The sequence below is a fragment of the Dermacentor variabilis genome, chromosome 4 (genome assembly GCF_050947875.1).
Source record: "Dermacentor variabilis isolate Ectoservices chromosome 4, ASM5094787v1, whole genome shotgun sequence".
Taxonomy (NCBI): Eukaryota; Metazoa; Arthropoda; class Arachnida; order Ixodida; family Ixodidae; genus Dermacentor; species Dermacentor variabilis.
Genome location: NC_134571.1, coordinates 15,086,090 through 15,107,898, shown reverse-complemented (window position 1 = coordinate 15,107,898; position 21,809 = coordinate 15,086,090). Strand labels below are relative to the sequence as shown.

The window sequence follows — 21,809 nt, the reverse complement described above, 5'->3', positions numbered from 1 at the left end:
ATGTAAAGATAAAAATGCAAACCGTTCTAAGCTGTGGAAGTGAGCAGCTTGACTGCAACCTGTTCAGAAGAGTACTGATGGTCAAATGTTGGACAATCATAAACCTGTAATTTTACAGCCACACATACGAGTTTGTTTAGTGCAATAGTAAAGTGTTCAAATAGTGAGGTCATGTCAAAAGACTACAGATATACACAGTAGACTTCCGTTAATTCAACTCTGGTTAATTCAATCCCGACTGAAGGTCCCAGCTGACACCCATGTGCTTCTATGTGTCCAAACTTTCATTATTTCAATTCTAAAATAGGCCTTTGCTGGATAATTTGAGCTGGACCAGTCAGTATGCACTCGCCTGACCCCTACGGTGATCCCAACAGCGAGCTTTAGTGGCAGCATCGGTCTCGGCAGAGCTTGGGGACAGTGAATGCATTGAAAACACGTACCGACCTGTTGAAAACACTTATTTTCTGCGTGCCCCAGGAAGAATTTCGAGAAATAACCATAGCTCATAATGTCTATTTACCTAATTCTAACATGCACCCTATTTCTTTTCAGGAGAATTGGCTCGAAAATTGCTTGTGCAATGCAATCGGGCACGAAACCAAGACCGCCTTTGCGGCGTTTGTATGCTTTACCGCATAATGAATGTTTTACAGCAAAGCTAACTTTAGGAAATTGGCCGCTATGGTGCAACATGTTAAACCCCTGCCTATTTTTCTTGCTAAAAAATCGGGTGTTAATTAAATTTCTACTTTGCTTAGAAGATTTAATGTAATTTCTAAGTTAGTTTTCTGCTTTGGACACATAGAAAGTGGGCATGCATTTGATTTGGGAGCATCAGAATTGGGCAAATGCTGCCAAGGCAGTGTGTTTTGGTGTTTGTTTTGTGCATCTTGTTTTATTCTCATCCGCCTTGTCCAATCTTTTATCGTCTGTCACATTACTTACGTTGCGCCCTTTCTCAACTGGTACAAAGCTGAAAAGACTAAACTGGACATCATCATCAGAGGAGCCTTAGGACTTGGGACTTAGGCCTTAGGACTTAGGACTTAGCAGGCCTTAGGACTACCCAACCACACCAGCACGGAACTTCTACTACAATTAGGTATCCACAACACGCTAGACGAGTTAATCGAGGCCCAACGTCGATTTTAACTAGAGCGGCTTACCCTCACGGAAACGGGCCGCAGCATTCTAAACAAGCTTAATATCACCTACCACCGTCAACATGGAGAAAAACACCCAATACCACGCGACATTCAGCAATGGATACATGCCGACCTTATTTTGAAAAACATGCACCCAGACTACAACAAAGAACGCAGAAAGGCACGAGCTACCTCCCTCATCAAAGCTTATGCCAACACTATGGGTGTCACCTTCGTCGACGCAGCTGAGTACCAAGATGGACGGCGCTTTGCGGCGGTTACCAAAGCACGCGGCTTGCTCCGACATGCTGCCAGCATCATTACCAAAAATGCCGAGACGGCCGAAGAAGTGGCCATCACCCTGGCCACTCTTGAACCAGCCTGTCACACCATACTGAGCGATTCTCGCACAGCAATCAACAACTACATCAAAGGTCGTATTTCTCATCAATCACTCCGTATCTTACGACAAGCCCCGCATTCGTCTGAAAATCAAATCACCCTCGTCTGGATCCCAGCACACGCCGGCGTTGTCCACCCGCACCTCACCAACCTCAACGAGGTTACACACTCCGTAGCACGAGGACTAGTCAACCGTGCCGGAGACGGTGCAGGTGCACCCGCAGGACGCGACCGCCTTACAAGATACAACGACCTTGTGAAGTCATTTTACCTTGCAAGAAGAACCTTCCCCACTTCTCACCGCAAGTTAAACAGGGCACAGGCAACCACCCTTCGCCTGTTAGATATGAATACATACCCCTCCCTCACACGCTATCACACTATATACCCCAACATTTACCCGAGCCAGACGTGCAAGGTCTGTAAAACTGAATCGGCAACACTCCCCCACATGCTATGGGAGTGCAAACATCAATACCCAGACCTTAATCCCATGACCCTCTCGTCGAGATGGCACGCCGCCCTGCGCAGCTCCCATCTCGACGACCAACTCTGGGCGACCCAGCAGGCCTATGAAACGGCGAAGAGGTAAGACCTTGACGTCCCATTGTGGGAGGCCTAGGCCCAGCCGACTGAACTGCTGGTGCTCATTAAAGTTCACTCTCTCTCTCTTGTATTATTCGACCTGCCAGATAATTCAATCAATTTCGTCAGTCGCGTCAGGCTCGAATTAACGGAAGTCAACTGTATAGGCTTAGCATTACCCTAAGCAATAAAAGGCTACTCTGCAACTTACACATTAAAAGGTGCTGCACTGGTTTTTAAGACGCTCCACTCTGTGCAAACCACATCTGTCCAAACTTTATCAAACTGAATGTCTAACACAGTGAGTAGCTTCTCATGTGATTTCTTCAACTGAGTCTTGGCTTGTTCTTGACCCCTCAAGTCCTAAAATTCACGCACTAAAATCATGACAATCATGATTGACTGTCTTGAGCACCTTTTCAATCTACCATTTATTGTTAGGTTAAATTACATGCATACTGCACAATTGTATAGAGGTGCTGACAGGTATCTGCTTGCCATGAAGGCAAATTGTCACCTAAATTTCCTCCTTGCCCTGACAGGTCTTTCAAATACACCCTTTTCTATCAGTCCTTCCCCTCTGGTTCACGTCTCGTATTGCCACAACACCTAGCGAGTGATAGAATTCACACCAAAGTACACATGGGTCAAGAGCTTTCTGGCATGGGCAATGCGAGATGTGGCACATTAAAAATCTCGAAGGCAGCATCACGGCTAGCCACATCAATTTGTGCAATGCTTCATGATCTGCAGGATTAGCTTTATGGTAGAATACTCATCTACCGTGTGGTGGACTCAGCTTCCACCTAACGCCATGAGCATAGCATGTTCCCACATAGCCAGCTGCTATAAGAAAGTTTTCTGGAGCAACCACCTACATAACTTCTCAGTGAAATTAAGCATATTTTCAATTTGCCCAGGAGGCCTGCGCTTTTATCTGTTAGTACCTTTCGGTGCTAATAAGAAAATAATTCCGAAAAGTGCAATATTAAAATGCCTTTGAGAAAAGCACAATTTATTTCCCATTATCAAGAAAAAAAATATTGTGCCCAATTTCTAGCCCTTATTTTACCTCTCCAATATCTGAAGATGTAAAACCCGAAACCGGAGACCCCTACATATATTATGGAATCATATTGTAATGGATACGAAAGGCACGGACAAGAAGAGAGAGGAGAAGACGAAGAGAACGAAGAGTTTGAGAGGCCGGGCTGCGCTACGATCACGCTACGATCATCATCTATCACCTGTAAATAAAACCATTTCTTCGCAACTCTTCGTAACAGCTGTGGTGGAAGGTGCGGGGTAATCGACAACCGAAGACGGAGGCTGAAGCAGAAGTTCTTCGACGGAGCCGTCGCCTTGCTGGACTCCCACTGAATCTACCGGAGTTGAATATGTCCCACGACGCAGACGAACAACGGCCCATTCCAACAGCTGCGCCAACAAGTTCCGCTGTACAACTGAGAGATACGCGTCCCTTCGCCGAAGATTGGACAAAGACGTCGAGGAATGGCTCATCCATTAACACCGCGTGAGTGCCGCCAACAAGTGGAACAGCGCTTCTCAGCTTTCGAACGTCATGTTCTTTCTAACGGATACTGCATTGTTGTGGTTCAACAATCATGAGGAAACGTTTACAACATGGGGAAGATTTGTTTCCGAAATCAAAGAGCGATTCGGCGACTCCGCGATGAAAAAGAAAAGGGCAGAACAGACGCTACTACAATGTGCGCAAGTGCTAGGCGAAACCTGCACGACCTACATTGAGGCGGTAATAAAACTGTGTAGGATGGTGGACTCTGGAATGTCTGAGGAAGACAAAGTCGGGCATATCCTGAAAGGTATTGCCGAAGACGTTTATAATTTCCTCATCGCAAAGGACAACCTGGCTTCCGTCGCTGACATCATTCAGCACTGTCGTACTTTCGAGCAATTGAAGACGAGGCGCATCACACCGAAGTTTGGCAGGCTAGCCAACGTGACGACAGTTGCAAGCATGGACAGCAACCAGCCCCTCGATCTGGTATCAACGATACGACAAATAGTTCGGAAAGAGCTCAGCCTGCACGCGCAAGTGACACATCCAGGCACTCATAGCTTTCGCCTACCACCAGATTTCGAGCCAAACGTGGCATCCTTCTCCCCGTATCCTGCGGCGAGGGGCACTGAGGATTATGAACTCGCGCCCCGACAGCAGCCACATCTCTACGACAGAGGCCCTACTTACGACGCTCGGCCACAAAGAGAGCAGCCGCGTTTTTACCCCCGAGGCCCTGTGACTTCTGTCAGGCCATGACAAGAACAGCACCGACCCTACTACCACGACGTGACTTATGAACGACATAACGGATTTCAGCGAGCAGCAGAGACATGTTATCCACATGACAACGAACTTTCTCGCCGCCCGCAGCAGCCTAGCATTCGTTTCGAGGAAGATGCTGTGAACCGCGACCCTCCCGTGTGCTACAACTGCGGTTCCACAGGCCATATAGCTCGATATTGTCACCAAGGCCATCAATCACGAAGGACACCACCAATGTTCTCGCCACCCAAAACCCGTACTTCGTGTGACTTGCGGACGACCGATTTGCTTCCAAGGGACCACTTCTCACACGAGACCAGACGCAGCGATTCGCCAGCTTCTGAGCGGAGTTTGACGCCACCAAGTAACCGTCCCCGTCGCTCTCCGTCCCCTCGGCGCCGTTCTTCGTCACCGCCACGGGGAAACCAGCATCCGCGGCCAATGGAGGTGTGGTCGCCAGACGGTCTTCGCAAGAAATACCTCTGCCTGTTGTGATGTTCAAAAACAAAGTGAATGTCTCGATTGATGGAATACCGACCATGGCGTTAGTTGATACTGGGGCGACTGTGTCTGTGATGAGCCTCGCTTTCAAAAACCGTCTAGGCCACAAAGTTATGTTTTCTTGGAACGACGGTATTAGCTTTCGTGGAGTAGGCGGCGAGTGGCGTCAACCCCTTGGTGTTTGTGCTGTGAGTGTTTTGTTGGCTGGAAAAGTTAAAAGTTGTTTGTGTCGGAATTCCTTGTTCTTTCTCGTTGTTCGCACGATGTTATTCTTGGCATAGATTTTCTTGAACAGTGCGGCGCTTCCGTGGACTGTGGTTGTGGCGAAATATCATTGAACAAGTTATTTATATCAGCACAGTCCGAACAAAGCTCGGGTGGTGAAGACAGGAACACAGACACTCTCAGTGTTCTTGATGAAGTGATTGCACCATCGTGGTGCCTGACGCCCGTTCGTGTTTCTGCAACTACCATTGATGCTGATTGTGTTAACCTTGTTAGGCCTCTCCGCATAAACTGTGCTAAAAAAGATATACTTGTGCCCTGCTCTGTTGTGTGCATGACGAAAGGAGTCGCCACATTGTGGGCGCTGAACTGTTTTGCCACGCCGGTTGTCCTTCCTCGCGGTATAAAAATTGCTCTCTTCGATAAAGCCGCATGTAGCTCAATAGCAGCACTAACTACGGATGTTTCTACAGCTTGCTCTCCTTGCGATAATCGCCATTCTGAATAGCTAATGCTCGGCATAATCAGCAAGGCTCTCGGCACATAGGAACAGCAAGCACTGGTACAGGTCCTTGCCAGACATGAGGCAGAATTCGACTTCACGCATGGAGATGCACCCCTTCATTTACCGTCGTTCCACGCTCGTCACAGAATAGATACCGGCTCAGCCCACCCCATCCGCCGGATGCCCTACCGAGTGTCATCGTCCGAGCGCAAAGTTATTGCAGAGCAAGTCAAGGAGATGACGAACAAAGGTGTCGTTCAAGAGTCGTCTAGTCCATGGGCAGCCCCAGTAATCCTGGTGCGAAAAAAAGATGGCTCCTGGAGATTCTGCGTGGACTACAGACATCTAAACGCAGTGACGAAGAAGGATGTATATCCACTACCGCGAATTGATGACATCATTGATTGCTTACACGCTGCTGCTTACTTCTCAACACTTGATTTGCGATCGGGGTATTGGCAAATACCTATGGACCCTGCCGACAAGGAAAAGACCGCTTTCGTGACTCCAGATGGCCTATTTGAATTTAATGTTATGCCTTTTGGCCTTTGCAATGCTCCTGCCACCTTTGAAAGATTCATGGACACAGTACTACGTGGTCTAAAGTGGGAGATATGCATGTGTTACCTCGATGATGTTATAATCTTTGGCCGCATGTTTTAAGAACATAACGAACGCCTCAGCCTCGTTCTCGACTGCATTGAGAAAGGTGGACTGGTTCTAAACTCAAAAAGTGTTGGTTCGGCGAATGTCAAACAGTAGTACTGGGACACTTAGTCGACAAGGATGGCGTCAGACCCGATCCTCTTAAGATTGAAGCGGTGAGCTCCTTCAAGCCACCGCAGTCAGCACGAGAACTCCGCTCATTCATTGGCCTATGTTCGTATTTTCGTCGTTTTGTTCCCCGGTTTGCCAACATCGTTTAGCCGTTGACTAGTATTTTGCGACAAAATGCATCCTTCAATTGACACCAGAGTGTGACGCATCATTCTCTCAACTGAAGTTTATACTAGCGTCAGCACCCCTCTTGCGTCACTTCGATCCATCTTGCCCGACTGAAGTTCACACTGATGCTAGTGGAATCGGGATAGGAGCGGTGCTTGTACAGCGTCACAGTGGTGCAGAACATGTTGTCGCATATGCTAGCTGTTGCCTGACCAAATCTGAACACAATTATACGGTTGCGGAACAGGAATGCCTGGCAGCCGTTTTCGCCATACAAAAGTTTCGGTGTTATCTTTACGGTAGACCATTCAAGATTATCACCGACCACCATTCTTTATGCTGGCTGATCGGTTTGCGTGATCCCTCTGGTCGCCTCACACGTTGGGCGCTGCGCCTCCAGGAATACGACTTTGTGGTATCGTACAAGAGTGGCCGTCGTCACGCTGACGCAGACTGCCTCCCTCGGATTCCTCATGCGACTACCGACTGCGATGCTGAGAATTTTGACGACTGTCTCGCTGCTGTTACTTCTACGTTCCCTGACGCGGCCGACTTTCAGCGAGAACAACAGAATGATGTTACCCTCCATCCGCTTTTTGTTGCCGCCCGTACTTCTAAAGGCAGCGGTCGCTTTACTGTCCGTGATAAATTGCTCTACAAAACTAATTACTCCGGGCATGGAGCGGGTTTTATGCTTGTTGTCCCCGAGAGTCTCCGCTCCGCCGTTCTATGCTCCATGCATGACGATGTGACATCGGGCCATTTCGGCTTCGTGCGAACGCTGCACCGCACCCAGGAGCGCTTTTACTGGCCCAAGATGTACGAAACAACCAAGCGTTATGTCACTAGTTGCGAAACGTGTCAACGTCACAAGCGACCGAACACCGCAGCCCCAGGTCCCCTTCAGCCATTGACACCGCCCAGTACGCCGTTCGAGCAAGTAGGTATTGACCTTTTGGGTCCATTCCCGTTATCTAACAACAAGAACCGCTGGATAATTGTCTGCGTAGACCATCTTACACGGTATGCAGAAACTGCAGCCATACCGTCTTCTACCGTTGCTTGCGTGGCGGTCTTCCTGCTGCGTTCCGTGGTCCTTCGTCACGGCCCACCACGTGTCATCATCAGCAACCGTGGTCGCCAGTTCACTGTTGATGCCATTGAAGAGTTATTTCTTTTGTGCACTTCACAGTTCCGTCATTCCACACCGTATCATCCACAGACCAAGGGCCTCGTTGAAAGGACGAACAGAACGCTGACCAACATGCTTGCCATGTACGTCTCCTCCAATCATAAGAATTGGGACGACGTGCTTCCATTCATCACTTACGCATACAACACGGCGAAACACGAAACCACAAACTATAGCCCATTTCATCTCCTGTATGCAAGGTTACCGCGAAGCCCTCTGGACACTTTCTTACCCTTCGTACTGCACAGTGACGATTCTGTATCGAAGACTTTGTGTCTCGCCGAAGAAGCCCGTCGAATAGCTCGTCTTCGTACTCTGGCCTCGCAAAGTCGTTCAAAAGAGCGATACGACGACCGTCACGTACAAGTATCGTTGGAAAAAGGTGACTTGGTTCTTCTTTGGACACCGCAACGCAAGCGTGGATTGTGCCAAAAGTTCTTGTCACAATATTCAGGCCCATTTGTAGTCGTGGACTGCCTCAGCGAACTCACTTACGTCATAGCTCACCTCCTGTGCAATGGTCGGCGATCAAGCAGAACTCAGCTGACTCATATTGCTCGCCTGAAGCCTTTCTACCCTGCTTGTCCATCCTGACTTGCCCCACGGGCTTCGTCTGCTTGCGGGGAAATGTAACGGATACGAAAGGCACGGACAAGAAGAGAGAGGAGATGACGAAGAGAACGAAGAGTTTGAGAGGCCGGGCTGCACTACGATCACGCTACGATCCATCATCCATCGCCTGTAAATAAAACCATTTCTTCGCAGCTCTTCGTAACAATATGTTATGAATACGTGTGGAACCAGTGAGTGAAAGACTGGGGTAATCAGGGATCGCAGGCAGAGGCCTTCATCGTGCACTGGACATAAAGACAGGCTGATGATGATGATGGCACATGTTACGCCCTTCTAAGAGTGCTTTCAGCAAACACAGTTTTCTTTTTTTCTTTTTTCTTTCTTTTCTTTTAGATGAAAAAGCATTATTGCCCCATTGTGTGAAAATCCGCCGTAGTCGGCGTGACTGAATCATGGTACCAAAAATGGCTGACGGGGCAGAGAGTAAAAACGTGAAAAATGCTCGGATTGACGTCAAATTTCTCAGGGAGGTTCCTGTAAACAAAACAAAATAATTTACTAATGGCTTTGAAAAGAAAATTCGGTACATTTCACTCTGGGTGGGAATGAAATCCAGGCCTCTGGGATGTGAATGAGCACACTTCCCCCGACGCCACGGCGGCTTCACAGTTCTGGCCAACTAAAGGTATGCCCAGTGCATGCGTCATTGCACACGTCACATCACAGCCGTCTGGCTGACTAAACGAGTGGCCTAGTGCGTGCATCATCGGGCACATGACTTTGCTGCCAATGGGGAGGAGCTGGCACCACGTCATGAGTGCATAAAATAAGTGCATCCATGAAGTTCTGAGGTCTACAAATGGTATAATGCTTTTGCATTCCCATACACAAGCAGTTGCAAGTGTCTCTGATGCATATTTCTTACAGTCTCCGATCAATGTCAGATCTGTCGTAATGAGTAGTTAGTACCACATCATCAGCGTAGTTCCTCATTATTCAAGTATATCCCTACCTTGCCTTGTGTTGACTATGCCGTCAACAGTGCCAGGCGTGTCCGTTTCCAGTTCAGCATAGGCCTGAATCAGCGCTTTCTGCTTGTCATTTAGCCGCCTAAAAGTTGGCAAAGAGAGACAAAAAGGTCCACAGCAAGTTAATCTGTGCAATCATCAGGTATTAAAAGTTCTCCATAAATATCTGCAGTATGTTCAAGTGCTCTAAACTTAAGTGAGATGAAGTTTTTAAAGGAGGTTATTCCCATCATTAAAAGTAAGTGAATGCTTAAATTTGTGCAATAGAATTAGTGTTTTCTAAGTAAAGGTCATTATGGTCATGACTTGTACAGTATATACTGGTCTTCCGTTATCGTGACGCTTGTCAAATCGCTGTCAATGACAAATTTTTCGGACATGCCAGATATTTCTGATGCCTTCTCGGCACTGCCACACACCCCTTAGAGCCAATGTACAAGAACGTCTGAAATTTCACGTGCAGAAACCCTTTGCTATCCAATTTTCCCAACTTTATGCCGTGACCGCAGGTCCAAAGGGGCATTAATCGAAGCCATCACCACCATGATTTTGAATATCTCGCAGCCTTCAACCAGTGTTCTCACCCGCCAATTCGCTGGCAGCCATGGCCACCACCGCGGCACACTCAGCCTAGCTGCTTCGATGTTCGCTACCAAGCTTCCTGCTGTTCAGTGCTGCAATTTTTATTGATAGAATTTGCCGCCATCAGCAATGGTGCCGGCGCCGCCTTTGTCATCTCCGCCGATGGCTTCAAAGCGCGGAAAGCACGGCAAAAATCAAACGCTGCATGTCGGTTCCCAAAAGTTAGCTTCGCGCAATACCGTGGTGTTAAGCGGTGAAGCATACGCGACTTATTGCAGTGAAGCATACCAAGAGTGGAAGGGGGCCCCCCAACTGTATTCCGTAATTATACACACGTGCACCTGCCGTGTCCTGTCACAGTCTGAGCAGTGATATGCCCAATAAGTGCACTGGCAGGCCTTAAGAGCTATTACAGACGTGCCTGTGCCAATTTTAGCCCTAAGGGGCAGTGAGCGGCACGCATTTATTCTTTCAGACTGCCCGATCTTTCAGACATTTTCACAGCCCTTAGGGAGTCTGAAAAATCAGATGCTAACTGTACAACAGGGCCTTATTGACATATTTCTCACGAATCTAATTGAAAAAAAAAAAAACTAATGTAAGAACTAAGAAATACAGTCAAACTTCAATATAACAAAGCTGCACCTCACAGAAAAACATCTATGTTATATCCAAAATTCATTATAAACATACCTCCGATCTGCAAGAACAAAAGTGCTATCGGGTCAATACAAAAGAAATGCATGTAGAATGCCTCTAACAGGCCAGCAAATGTCTCCTGTTAATTTTGATAGCCTGTCAGCAGCTTGCCTTGCTGATACGTGGTGCAGGAACAGTAAACTACAAACTGCCTTTGCACTGTTGTTAATATACGCAACTGTGCCCTTTGGTGTGATCGCATAGGATCCAGGATGGGCACATCGGCAAAAATGTGCATGCATGTCCAGACTACGTCGTTTCAAGTTGCTCTTCTGCGCATTTGACATTTTTGCTACCAAAATACATCCATCTAGCTGCTGAGTGAGCAAATGTTCCCTTTGCTATAGCAGCAGAATATTCATTGAACTCCAGCATGGCCAACCAAATTCTTTATTTCAACTTCATTATATTAGACAATTAATCATATAAGTGTTCGTTAAGTCTACGTTTGACCATATGAAAGCCAAAAAAACCAGCAGTCTCTATGCCTGTTGTGTCAGGATCGTGAAAATGCAATAGCAGTCAAGAAAATGCAACTGAGAGCATAGCAATGTGGTTCAACTTCATTAAAATAATTTCTCCTAGGCCTACATACTGTACTTCTACATGAACAGGACACTTGTTTCACACAAAGCTGAAGCGTTCAATGTGCACAACTATTATATATGTCTCGAAAATTCAACTAACTGTGGTATCCGTATTTTCAGATGGACATAGTGATCTCCATATCCGGAGCTGTTCAACCGCTTGACTCCCTTGTTCGCCAACCGAATTTTGGTATGCGACGAGGTTCCCATAGGGATCTGCAAGCAAGCAGAGGACATCATAAACAGATTAATCAATGCCCTGGTAATTAATTGAAGACAATGATGATGGGAAAACAAAGCAACACCTGCATACTACCCAATCATGTTAAAATGCTATTGTAAACTTATGCCCAGCAAGCTTCCTATGCAGTAGACTTCTCTTAAAGGGATACTAAAGGCAAATATTAAGTCAACGAGGACTGTTAAAATACCATTCCAGAAACCTTGCAGCACATGTTTCATGCCAAAGAAAAAGACATAGCTTAAAGGAAAATCACGTCTGAAGGGTCCGCGTACGTCTAGATCCATTCAAATTGCTTGCCACCAAGCTGGCAGTTCTGACATTGCATATGCCATCACAGCCCTTTACTGTGGTTGGTGAGCAAAACTGGCACCCGAAAGACAGTACTACGGTTTATTGCACAAAATTCAAAAGCACTGCCAGAAACAGAGCCAAGACAGAGCTTGGATTCCCTGCTGAAGCTGCTCTTGATCAAGTGGCGTGGACCATTCAGGCATCATGCAACATAACATGGATATGGCATTCTTTGCTACTTGCAGTTTGAATGAGTTTCGCAAACCAGCAAAACCAGCGCAGCACTGCGCGATAATGAAACTAAAACTACTGAAGCATGAAAGTGTGGCTGGCACAGAGTCGCACAAAAAAAAAAACCTCTCGATCACATGCGTCGTCAAGTGCAAGATCAAAAAGTTTTTTTTTTAATTGAATAGATATAGACAAGTAGCACTTTCTTCTGTCTTATAATGCAATGCAATGATTGTTTTATTATGAGTAGCTGAATGCTAGTGAGAGAATTATAATGAGGAGTTTCTACGTCATCAGCCTGAATGTCGCAGTCTAGCCTTAAATCGTGTCCTGCAGTTACCTCAATTTCTCGATTACTAAACCTCTATTCGCAACAGCATTGACGCCTTAGACCTCCAAGCGCATCAATTTATCACTTTAGTTTGACTTAATATTTGCCTTGAGTAGTGTCCCTTAAATTCGACCAGGGTAAATTCGATTTTTCGGTTAATTAGACCTTGAGCTAAGGTCGTCCCCAAGCTGGTGCCCATAGATTTTATTGGGACCAATTTTGATCCTGAAATTGGCTTTCGACGGATAATTCAAATTTGGCTGATCATCGCGCATGCACCCACCCGACCGCAGTGCTGACTCCAAGTAGTTCGCTGTGAATTATTACAGTATTTGCTCAAATTATATGGCCTGCATTTGTTTTTCATGGGACATAAAGCCAAAAATTGCTTGGGCAGTGCACTCCGATACGAAATCAAAACCGTGTTCGCAACAGCTTACTGTCAGAGCAAGCCTAGCCAGTACTCTCACCATTGCCATCACAAGCTGGCAATAATGGATGGCAACAAAACGAGTTCTCGCATTACATGACGACAAAACAAAGACGCACTCCGGTTTCAGTTTGATTATGAAAGCACATTCAAACGATAAGTTATTTTACATGCAAGATTAGCGGCAACAAGTCCTGTCATGTATTTTTAGTGTTCCAGAGAATTGCGTGCGTTGCAGGATGAAATAGCAAAGTGGTTAGTTTAGGCTTGGGCCACCATCCTGTTAACAATTGTTGCGGAGTGATTTGATAAATGCACAATATAAAACGCACTATAGACTGTATGGAGGAGATGTGGTTCTTTATATAACGTGATAAAGTGTTGTTTAAGAGTGACGATGGTGGGTACTAATTAAATAAATTGCCGTTCTGCGAAAGTGTTGTTAGCCCATTTTATCTTTTTCTTATTGCCAGAATCTGAGGCATGCTATGTTTTTTTCGCTAAAAAATCGGGTGCCCATTTGTTTTCCATACTTTGTTTTGGAGCTCTAATGTAATTTTTATGTTAGTTTTTTACTTTGAGTAGAGCAGCAAGTAAGGCTAGTTGTGGAAGTTCATCTTGTAATAAGGGGGTTAAAGTGCAGCAACCCCCTTATTACAATATCTACTTCGAACCTATAAAAAGTGGGTTGCACATTCGATTCGAGGACGTGTTCTTGAGTTGCAGCAAATACTGCTAAATGAATCAGTGGTGTGTTTAGGCTTTTTGTTGCCCCTTGTTTAATTTGACCTGTGGGTAACTAGACAATTTTCACCCGTCCTGTCCCGGTTGAATTAATGGAAGTCAACTATATAGCATTCAACTTTTACATATCCGACTGACATGATTGTTACTTAATGACACTGTCATTACATTCTGTTTTCTTGGTAATGCTGCTGTATTAGTTCTTGTTTGTATTACTTGTAATGTAGCCCCACTACAATAATGCTTTCAAATTGCAAACAGTCATTTAATTGAATGAATGAATGACTGAAAACATTTCAGCTGCATGACTGCGTGTCACAGGGCGGTTCAAAGAAATTTTACTGCTGGAAATAAAGCTTTTGATAGGCCATGTTCAAGGCTGATCGATTGCTGAATTTATTTGCAGCAACTCACACTTCAAGTTCAAACTCGAGCTAATTCAAACAAGTCCCAAAATCTTGGTTGGCCCCTTTCACTTTATGAGATCTTACAGTTAACTCAGACTTCTTGGTTTTCCAGCAGCAGGACAACAGAACAAAAAATAGATAACTTAGCACATTCAAATGGTATGATTAGTGAACGCCTGATCAGGTTGGATATTGAGGCAGCTGTGTTTGTTGACAAGTGACATTACAAGACTGCATCCCTAACACAACTGCACATTTGCAGCTGATATACTAGATGTGGGTATGGGGATTCTGGCCCTCCCCTCTCCACAATAGTAGTGGCCAGTTATACCAAAATTGCATTGCCAGAATGAAATTTTATAATATGCCAGAAGGCATACAGAGGAAATACAAGAACAAAATGAGCAATGGCATAAATTCAATGCAAATACAAGGCACGTATGCATAGTAGAACAATACTGTTAAATTTCTTAGGAGGCCATGAAAAATGAGAGAATTATTTTGGAAAACATAACATCCATAACACTTGCGGCAAACACTACAGATGAAGCAAAAAGCTACTTTCACACAGAATTTTATTTAAAGTTGAATAGAAAGCCATCAAACTACTGAAACTTGCAAAATAACTCGCAATGACTGCCTGGCAGTTCGACTGAACGGTAAAAATTTTCTTTGGTGTACAGTAAAACCTCATTAAACTGCACCCGCTTAAACAGTACTTTAGTTTTAAAAGTAGTACAGTCGAACCCGGCTATATCGAACTCGCAAAAAAACGCCTATCAGTTCGATATAGAGCATAATTCGATATAAGCCTGCTAAATAATTGGATGTCATAAAAGCACATACCATTTATAAAATCACTTTATTGATTAAACTAGCTTAGTTTCGCGCGAAACAGTCCTGCATTTTCTTCTGCTTTGGCAATTTCACTGCCTGCGACGCACGCACTTTTCCACATTAAGGAGTCGGAGCAGCTGAGGCCGCAACTTTCCGCATTCGCGCAGAAGCACCGGACTAGTGCGAGCGCACCAATCACTTCGGAGGATGTGGGCCAAGGACCGTCGTTGCTTTCCTCATTGTGCCCACTTTCACTTGTGCTCGGTACGATGTTGGCAATGTAGTCTTCGTTTTCGGGCTCTCCCGTGGTCGCGACACATCATTTGTGCTCACAAACTCATCCACCGTTGATTCGTCAACAGCTTCCGAAAGCTCCAAACTTCGGCAACACTGGCGACGGCTTCGTCGCATTCATCAGAATTTACGGTCATCACCGAGCACGCGGAAGTCGGCAACCACTCGTACACGGCCGTGCGTACGGGTCGGGCGCCACGGGCACCGGGTCGCAAGTTTGGACGCTTTAGCCCTAATCTCCCCCTTATTCTTCAAGATCGTGCCGAGAGTGCTCCTCGGAATCTTGTGCTCTGCGGGGACATCCGACTTCTCACCGCGTTCGACACGATTTATGATTGCGAGTTTCACGACGAAAGGCAAATTCTTCCGATTCATCACGGCAACACTGCGAGGGAAGGCCTACAAGGCGCACACATCGACAGCGAGACAAGTCGCACTTTTGCCATCTTGCATGACGAGGGCACGAGAGCATTGGCTGTCTGAGCAAGCGCTGTGGGCGGGCCAGGATCATTTTTTGCAGGGGGGGTGCTGATGGCTCGTCCGAGGCATCGCGGTCGGGCGCGGTCACGGTAGGGAGAGCGGTTGGATGGAGCCGCGCAGCCGGATTTTCTCCGCCACCGCGAGGGAAAGCCAACTTCCGGGGGCACTTTCCGCTGCTTGACGTTCGATATATCGGGTGTCGCTGCTATTTTTGTTCAATGTAAGCGTAATTTTTGCGATATATACTCATTGTAACTATATCGTGTCCAGAAATTGTTCTATATATAGAATAATTCGATGTAAACGGGTTCGATATAGTCGGGTTCGACTGTAAAATAAAATCCCCAACTCAGCAGCCATTGAACATAATGCGTTTTGTATCCCTCTAAACCATACTAGCGTGCTGCATACGTATCGGTTAACATGTAGTGTTTCCACTTTTCATCGTGCAATCATATGGTAGGTCGGCGAGGCAGAACAGCAAGCCTCGGGGATCAGAACGGCCTCGAAGCGCAAATGCAGAGGGCACTTGGAAGGTTGAAGCCACATCAACATAATTTCGGACCCGTGCCAGAGAGCGTTGTAGCCTGTGTTTTGGCATCGTGCAAGCTAGGACTCGCGTCATGCCGAAGTTCGGACAAAAACCAGGTGCTCAGCACAGAAGTGGACATTGTTCATGCTATCGAACATGGCATGAAGTCGTCGCTGGCACTCGAGAGGGATCTACCGTTGACTACAGTGTGTGGCATTTGGAATGCGAAGGAGAAGTTGCTCGGCAGTGGTGAAGATGTCGGCTATGATGTTTGAGTTTTCGCCATTGTTGCCTCTGTTATTGCCGAAGTGTTGTTTAACGACAGTGATGAGGACAACACAGAAAGCGACAGCACAGGCAATTCAGGCCCGACAGTGGCAGAAGCTGAATGTTAAGTCAGCCTCATGCGGGTGTTTTCCAAGAAAAGGGAGCTGGCGGAAAAGGAGGCTCGCAGCTGAAGTGGCTTTGAGGCTGCTGTCGTCGCTGCTAGACTGCCGTGGCTTCAAATGAAAATAACAGACTTTTGTCATCCAAAGTGAATAAATACTGCATGTGTTTGCCCTTTCACTGAATTCTATCTGCGTTCTGTTTTTGACTGGTAAGTGGGTGATCTCATGCTGTTTCGGTTAAGCAGTACTACCATTTAGTACGTACTTTTTCCGAGCTCCGGTAAATTCGTCTAAATTCAGTAAAGTCACCTGCAACATGCGGCAACCCTTCCTGAAATGCTGCTTTCTGCAGCTGACGGCAGGCGGCGACACAAATTTATTCTTGCGCCATCGCGGCAGCAGCTTGCATCCCCACAAGCGCAGGCAAATTTGCCTTTTTTCTTTAACAACAGGCAATTAACTGTGCCAAGTGTTATATTAAATGAATTAAACGCCAAAATGCAATCGTTCTGCAAAATTTGAGCAAGAACAGTGCAGCGGTGAGTGCACAATCTTTTTTCGAACATGCTCATTGACATATTCAGGACCCCATACAAAGTACAAAATACTTCAAACAGTCAGACTACAGTCAATGTATTACTGTTAAACCTCAGTATAACAAAGTCAATAGAATCAGCAATTTCAATTTAATTTTTCATGGCTTTTAATTCAACCATTTGACAATCTGCATCTGCAGAAGTTTCCACTTATTGTCTTGATATTCCTTCACGGTGGCAGTGAAATTTCGTTATACTGAAATCGTTTAAACAAACTTCATTATACTGAGGTTCTAAATACATGGTGGTCTATGGACAAGAAGTTATAGAAATTAAATACTTCCGTTATACCGAGAATTTCGTTATACTGACGTTCCTTATATTGAGGTTTAACTGCATTAGGACTTTCCTAGTACAATAGGCATAAATGCAAGACTTTATTATTCTAGTCAGTATTTTCTTCCAAGTTATGTGCACTCTCGAAAACTGGTCGTGATTCGCAGTAACCCTAAGTCCCAAAACCCGCCACAAACCTTCAGCATTATGTCATCGTAGAGACCTTGCACACGCACAGTGCCACCAAGAACAGCTTGCGAGAGCGTCATGGCAGCATCCGTGTGGATGTCGGCCCCGTCACGGCGGAAGTAGTCACTTCGTGCAACCTGCCAAAAAGACAATGTACGAGTCAAGGAAAGGCACAAGAATTGGAAATTTTCAGATTTAAAAACCCAATATACAGCTGAAGCAGAGTTCATCTCGAATTCATCGACTTTACAAACAAATTTTGCATTCCGTAACCGCGTGTTACTCATTTTAATTTATTCAAAGCATGAGAAGCAGTAACAAAGTGTGAGAATCAGTAAAGAGGATGGTTTCTTGCGGACAGCCGTTTGAAAGAACACAAAAAACTGCAAGAAAGCCTAAAACCGCGAATAAAACACAATTCCCAAACACGGTTCAGCAACACTAACAGCTTGTGTGACCTGGCAACATGCAATCCAATCAACCGTAGTTATGCAAGTCCAGAAGTCACAGAGACTAGAGTGCAACAGAAAATTTCCACAATAATAACATAACAAAGATGCATAACAAAGTGCAGGATTCTTTTTAACATTTGTGCCATAAAAAGAATCCTGCACTGAAAACTAAGCTAGGTCTGCTGTTCCTCATCTTTTGATCATTACTATTGTGAAAAGGAGCAATCATCCATACTGTAAGAAAACTACCCTTTTCCTTCCATTTCAATGAAAATAATAAAGACACTTTGCATAGGGGCTTGTGTAACCCTGCTACTAAGGAATATAATTTACGGGAAAGGAAAAAGCACTTTTCAGAAAGGCTTATCACTTGCTGATGCACCCCAAACGGAAAAACGCTGTCCCAGATAGAATAAACAAGCTAACCTTGAACGTGACAAAGAGCTCTTTCTTGCCCACTTGCATGCGCACTGTCTGCCCATCTTCGACACCTGAAAGAAGAGAGACAATGGATGCAAGCTGTGGCATGATAAAACACCTCGCAGCAAAACCATGAAGAAACAAATGAAATGCCTTCAACGTAGAGTCAGTCACAAAAGTTTATGAGAGATAGGATTTGCGAAAAAACTTAATTCTCGCGAAGCCTAGCTACATAGCTTCAGATTTGAAGTTTCGAACTGTAGTGCATTTTGCGGCCAACATAGTGATCCATTAAATCGGAAGTGACATGCCTTAAAGAGCCGAAATTCACTTTTGTAGTGGAATTCGTATCACCTAACTTTCGTGGCTGACTGTAAATGCTCCTCTGAACATTCATCACAATGGTGTAAAATAACTGTGCATAACTGGAATTCATTCACATAATTCTGATCCTTAATTAAAACCAAGAGCCCACAGTCTCAAGGAAACTAATATCTCACTTCACACATCATCATACCAACCATTCCTGGTATTACAGTTAAATCTTGACATAACGAACTTAATATAACGAAATTCTCGATAAAACAAAGTATTTAACTTTTCATAACCTCTTCTCATAGAACACTAGGTATTTAGAACCTCAATATAATGAAGTGCGTTTGTATGCGATTTCAATATACCTAAATTTCGCTTCCGCCGTAAAGGAATGCCGATACAATAAATGGAAACTTCCATGGATGCAGATGGTCAAATGATTGAATTACAGGCGGCTGCTTGCAAACAAACGCGCCTCTTAAAGGAACACTAAAGGTTACTGTAAAGTCAAGTTAAAGTGATAAAGCAATGCTCTAGAACTTCTAAGGCGTCAATATAATCGCGAACAGAGCTTTAGTAATCGAGAAATTGAGGTAAACGCATGACACAATTTGAGACCCCCCAGCGACATTCCGGTACTAGCCCAAGACGAAAGCACTCCTCATCATAATTTATGTCACTAGTACTCAACTACTCATATTAAAAAGACCATTCCATTAGGTTATAAGGCGGAAGAAAATGCTACTTGTCTACTTCTGTTTGATTCTAAGAAAAAATAACATTTTGATGTTACCCTTTAGCATGGCTGGTCGAAAGGTTTCGTTTTCGCTCAACTCTGCGCCGCGCGTGCTTTAGAATTTCAGTTGTTTCGTTATCGCGTCGTGCTGCGCTGGTTCTGCTGGCTCGCGAAACTTGAATTTGGAACAAGCAGCAAGAATGTCGCGTCCATGTGATCTCGTGGGATGCGCGAACGGTGTGCAGATCTTGGCCAAGGGCAGTTGCAGCAGCGAATCCAACGTTACTTATCACTATGTGCCAACGAGTGAGCCACTCCGTTCGAAGTGGTTACGTGCCGTACCTCTGCCGCAGTGCGTTGCCAAAGAGCTGAAAAATTGCAGTGTGCTTGCTCTACTTTCGTCCAGAGGATTACGAGTTCAATGCCGACTTACTGAAGTCGTGTGGAGTGCCTTTCAAAGCAATGCTTTCCCGTAGCGCTGTTCCGTTGGTCTTGCCTGCATTCTCTGAAGCGCAAGAACAACTGCAGGTTGAAGACGAGGCGGTGAGTGTGGCATTTGCTTTTCACAAAGGAAAAGCTACAAATGTGCGGATATATACAGCCATGACATACAGTTGCCGTCATAGTAGTACGCAACGACGCCAGCAGTGCGAGCCCTCAGCAGCAGGTCACGTTCATCAGTGCTTAAATCGCTGAAGTCGAGCCCAGCATCGCGAGCCAATGTGTCGTTGTCAGGGTCATTCATTGCAACAAGCGTCAAAGTTAGCGTCATAAAGTAAAGAACCAGCTTATCGTCGCGCGCTTTCTCTTCCGCTAGCCACAATAGTTCCGCTTTCGCGCTGCTGTCGGCTCTGTCTTGGCTCTGTTTCTGGCCTGGTGTTGGCGTTTTGCGTAGAAAAGCCGTAGCGCCGTTTGCGGGCACTGTTTTACTCACCGACGGCGCAACGTCACTGTGAGACCACGACGTCATCACTCCTCGATCGGACAGCAGGCGATTTGAACTGCGCTAGAGGTACGCGGACGCTTCAGAACGCATTTTCTCTTAAAATAAGTCTCTTCTTCGCATGAAACAAGCGTTTCGAGGTTTCTGGGATGGTATTTCAACAGTCCACATTGACTTAATATTAACCTTTAGTGTCCCTTTAAATTGTGTGCCATGCAACAAGTGCGACCGCCAAAGTGGAGCCACATCATGTTCCCCATAAAGTCCAAGTGCGATTAGATCCTATCGCGCCCCGCACACTTAATGCTATAGGTGCGACTGAAAGTGTGCAAGGCTGAGACAAGAAATATGGCAGCTTCAGGAGTGCCGCCTTCCTGCGCGAACGAAGGGAAAGAGGGGGAGAGGAGCGAACTCGTGGTATATGATCAAGCGCACGCGAGGGGTGGGAAGGGAAAGGTGGGGGGGTAAGCTGGCGGGAGTCGCGATTTCTGGCACATGTCTTGGCCTTGGCTGCGCATGGCTGTAAGTGCGGCTGAGCGCATACACAGCCACACACCAACTTTAGAGATAATCTGCGGTTGAGCAAAGAGTGGGCACGCTGAGATGGTGTGGCATCATGTAGGTTGTCTTCCTACGCGTTTAGTATTGGAGGTTGCGTAATATCAAGTTTCGGTGACCTGTTGTAGCAAGAGGCAGACGAATCAGTCACTCCCTGCTGCCAGCACTTTTCATGATAGCGTCGTCCCAGTACGGGCAATGCCATCAGCCATGGGGTGGAGTGCACACGAAAGCATTGCTGGCTTCACTTAATTCGTACCACCCGTGTGAATATATCGTCGAAGTGGCATGAAACTATCATTCGTCGCCGATTCCCAAATTCATCAAAATTAATTGTTTTCTCATTCAAATTTGCTTTTTTCGATTGCCCGGTAATTCGAAAAATTCTGTGGCCCCTTTCCGTGTAAGAAAAGTTGATCGGCAACTGTACTTATCTGCATAAAAGGTCGAATTCCAACACAACATATTTTTTACATAACGACGCAAATTGCCGATTTTACCTACTTCGTTATATCGAGGTTTAACTGTACGTTGCATTAGGCTTGCGTAAATTGCAAGTTAGTGGCATGTGTTGTAAATATACAGTAGACTTTTGTTAATTTGACTCCAGTTAATTCGATTTTTCATTTAATTTGATACCAACCGAAGGTTCCTGGCGGCGCCCATGAGGCCAAACTTAAGTTATTTCGATCCTGAAATTGGACTTTGCTGGATAATTCAAACTTCACCAGTCTACATGCATGCACCTGACCCTTATGGTGCCCCCAATAATGACCCCTTTACTGGAAGTGTATTGAACGCACGTTATCTCCCATTGAAAATGCCTATTTTCACTTT

At 45.6% G+C, this 21,809-nt stretch overlaps 1 protein-coding gene across 2 annotated transcripts in view; it reads right to left on the bottom strand.

Annotated features, from left to right (window-relative positions):
* LOC142578706 (dnaJ homolog l(2)tid, mitochondrial) overlaps positions 1-21,809 on the bottom strand; it is a 45,882-nt gene that overhangs the window by 797 nt on the left and 23,276 nt on the right. For both annotated transcript variants that reach the window (XM_075688204.1, XM_075688203.1), the window contains exons 7-10: positions 18,427-18,491; positions 17,557-17,685; positions 11,378-11,493; positions 9,394-9,491 (exon numbers count right to left, since the gene is read on the bottom strand). In XM_075688204.1, coding sequence (XP_075544319.1) covers positions 9,394-9,491; positions 11,378-11,493; positions 17,557-17,685; positions 18,427-18,491 — 408 coding nt within the window. The remainder of the gene's footprint in view (positions 1-9,393; positions 9,492-11,377; positions 11,494-17,556; positions 17,686-18,426; positions 18,492-21,809) is intronic.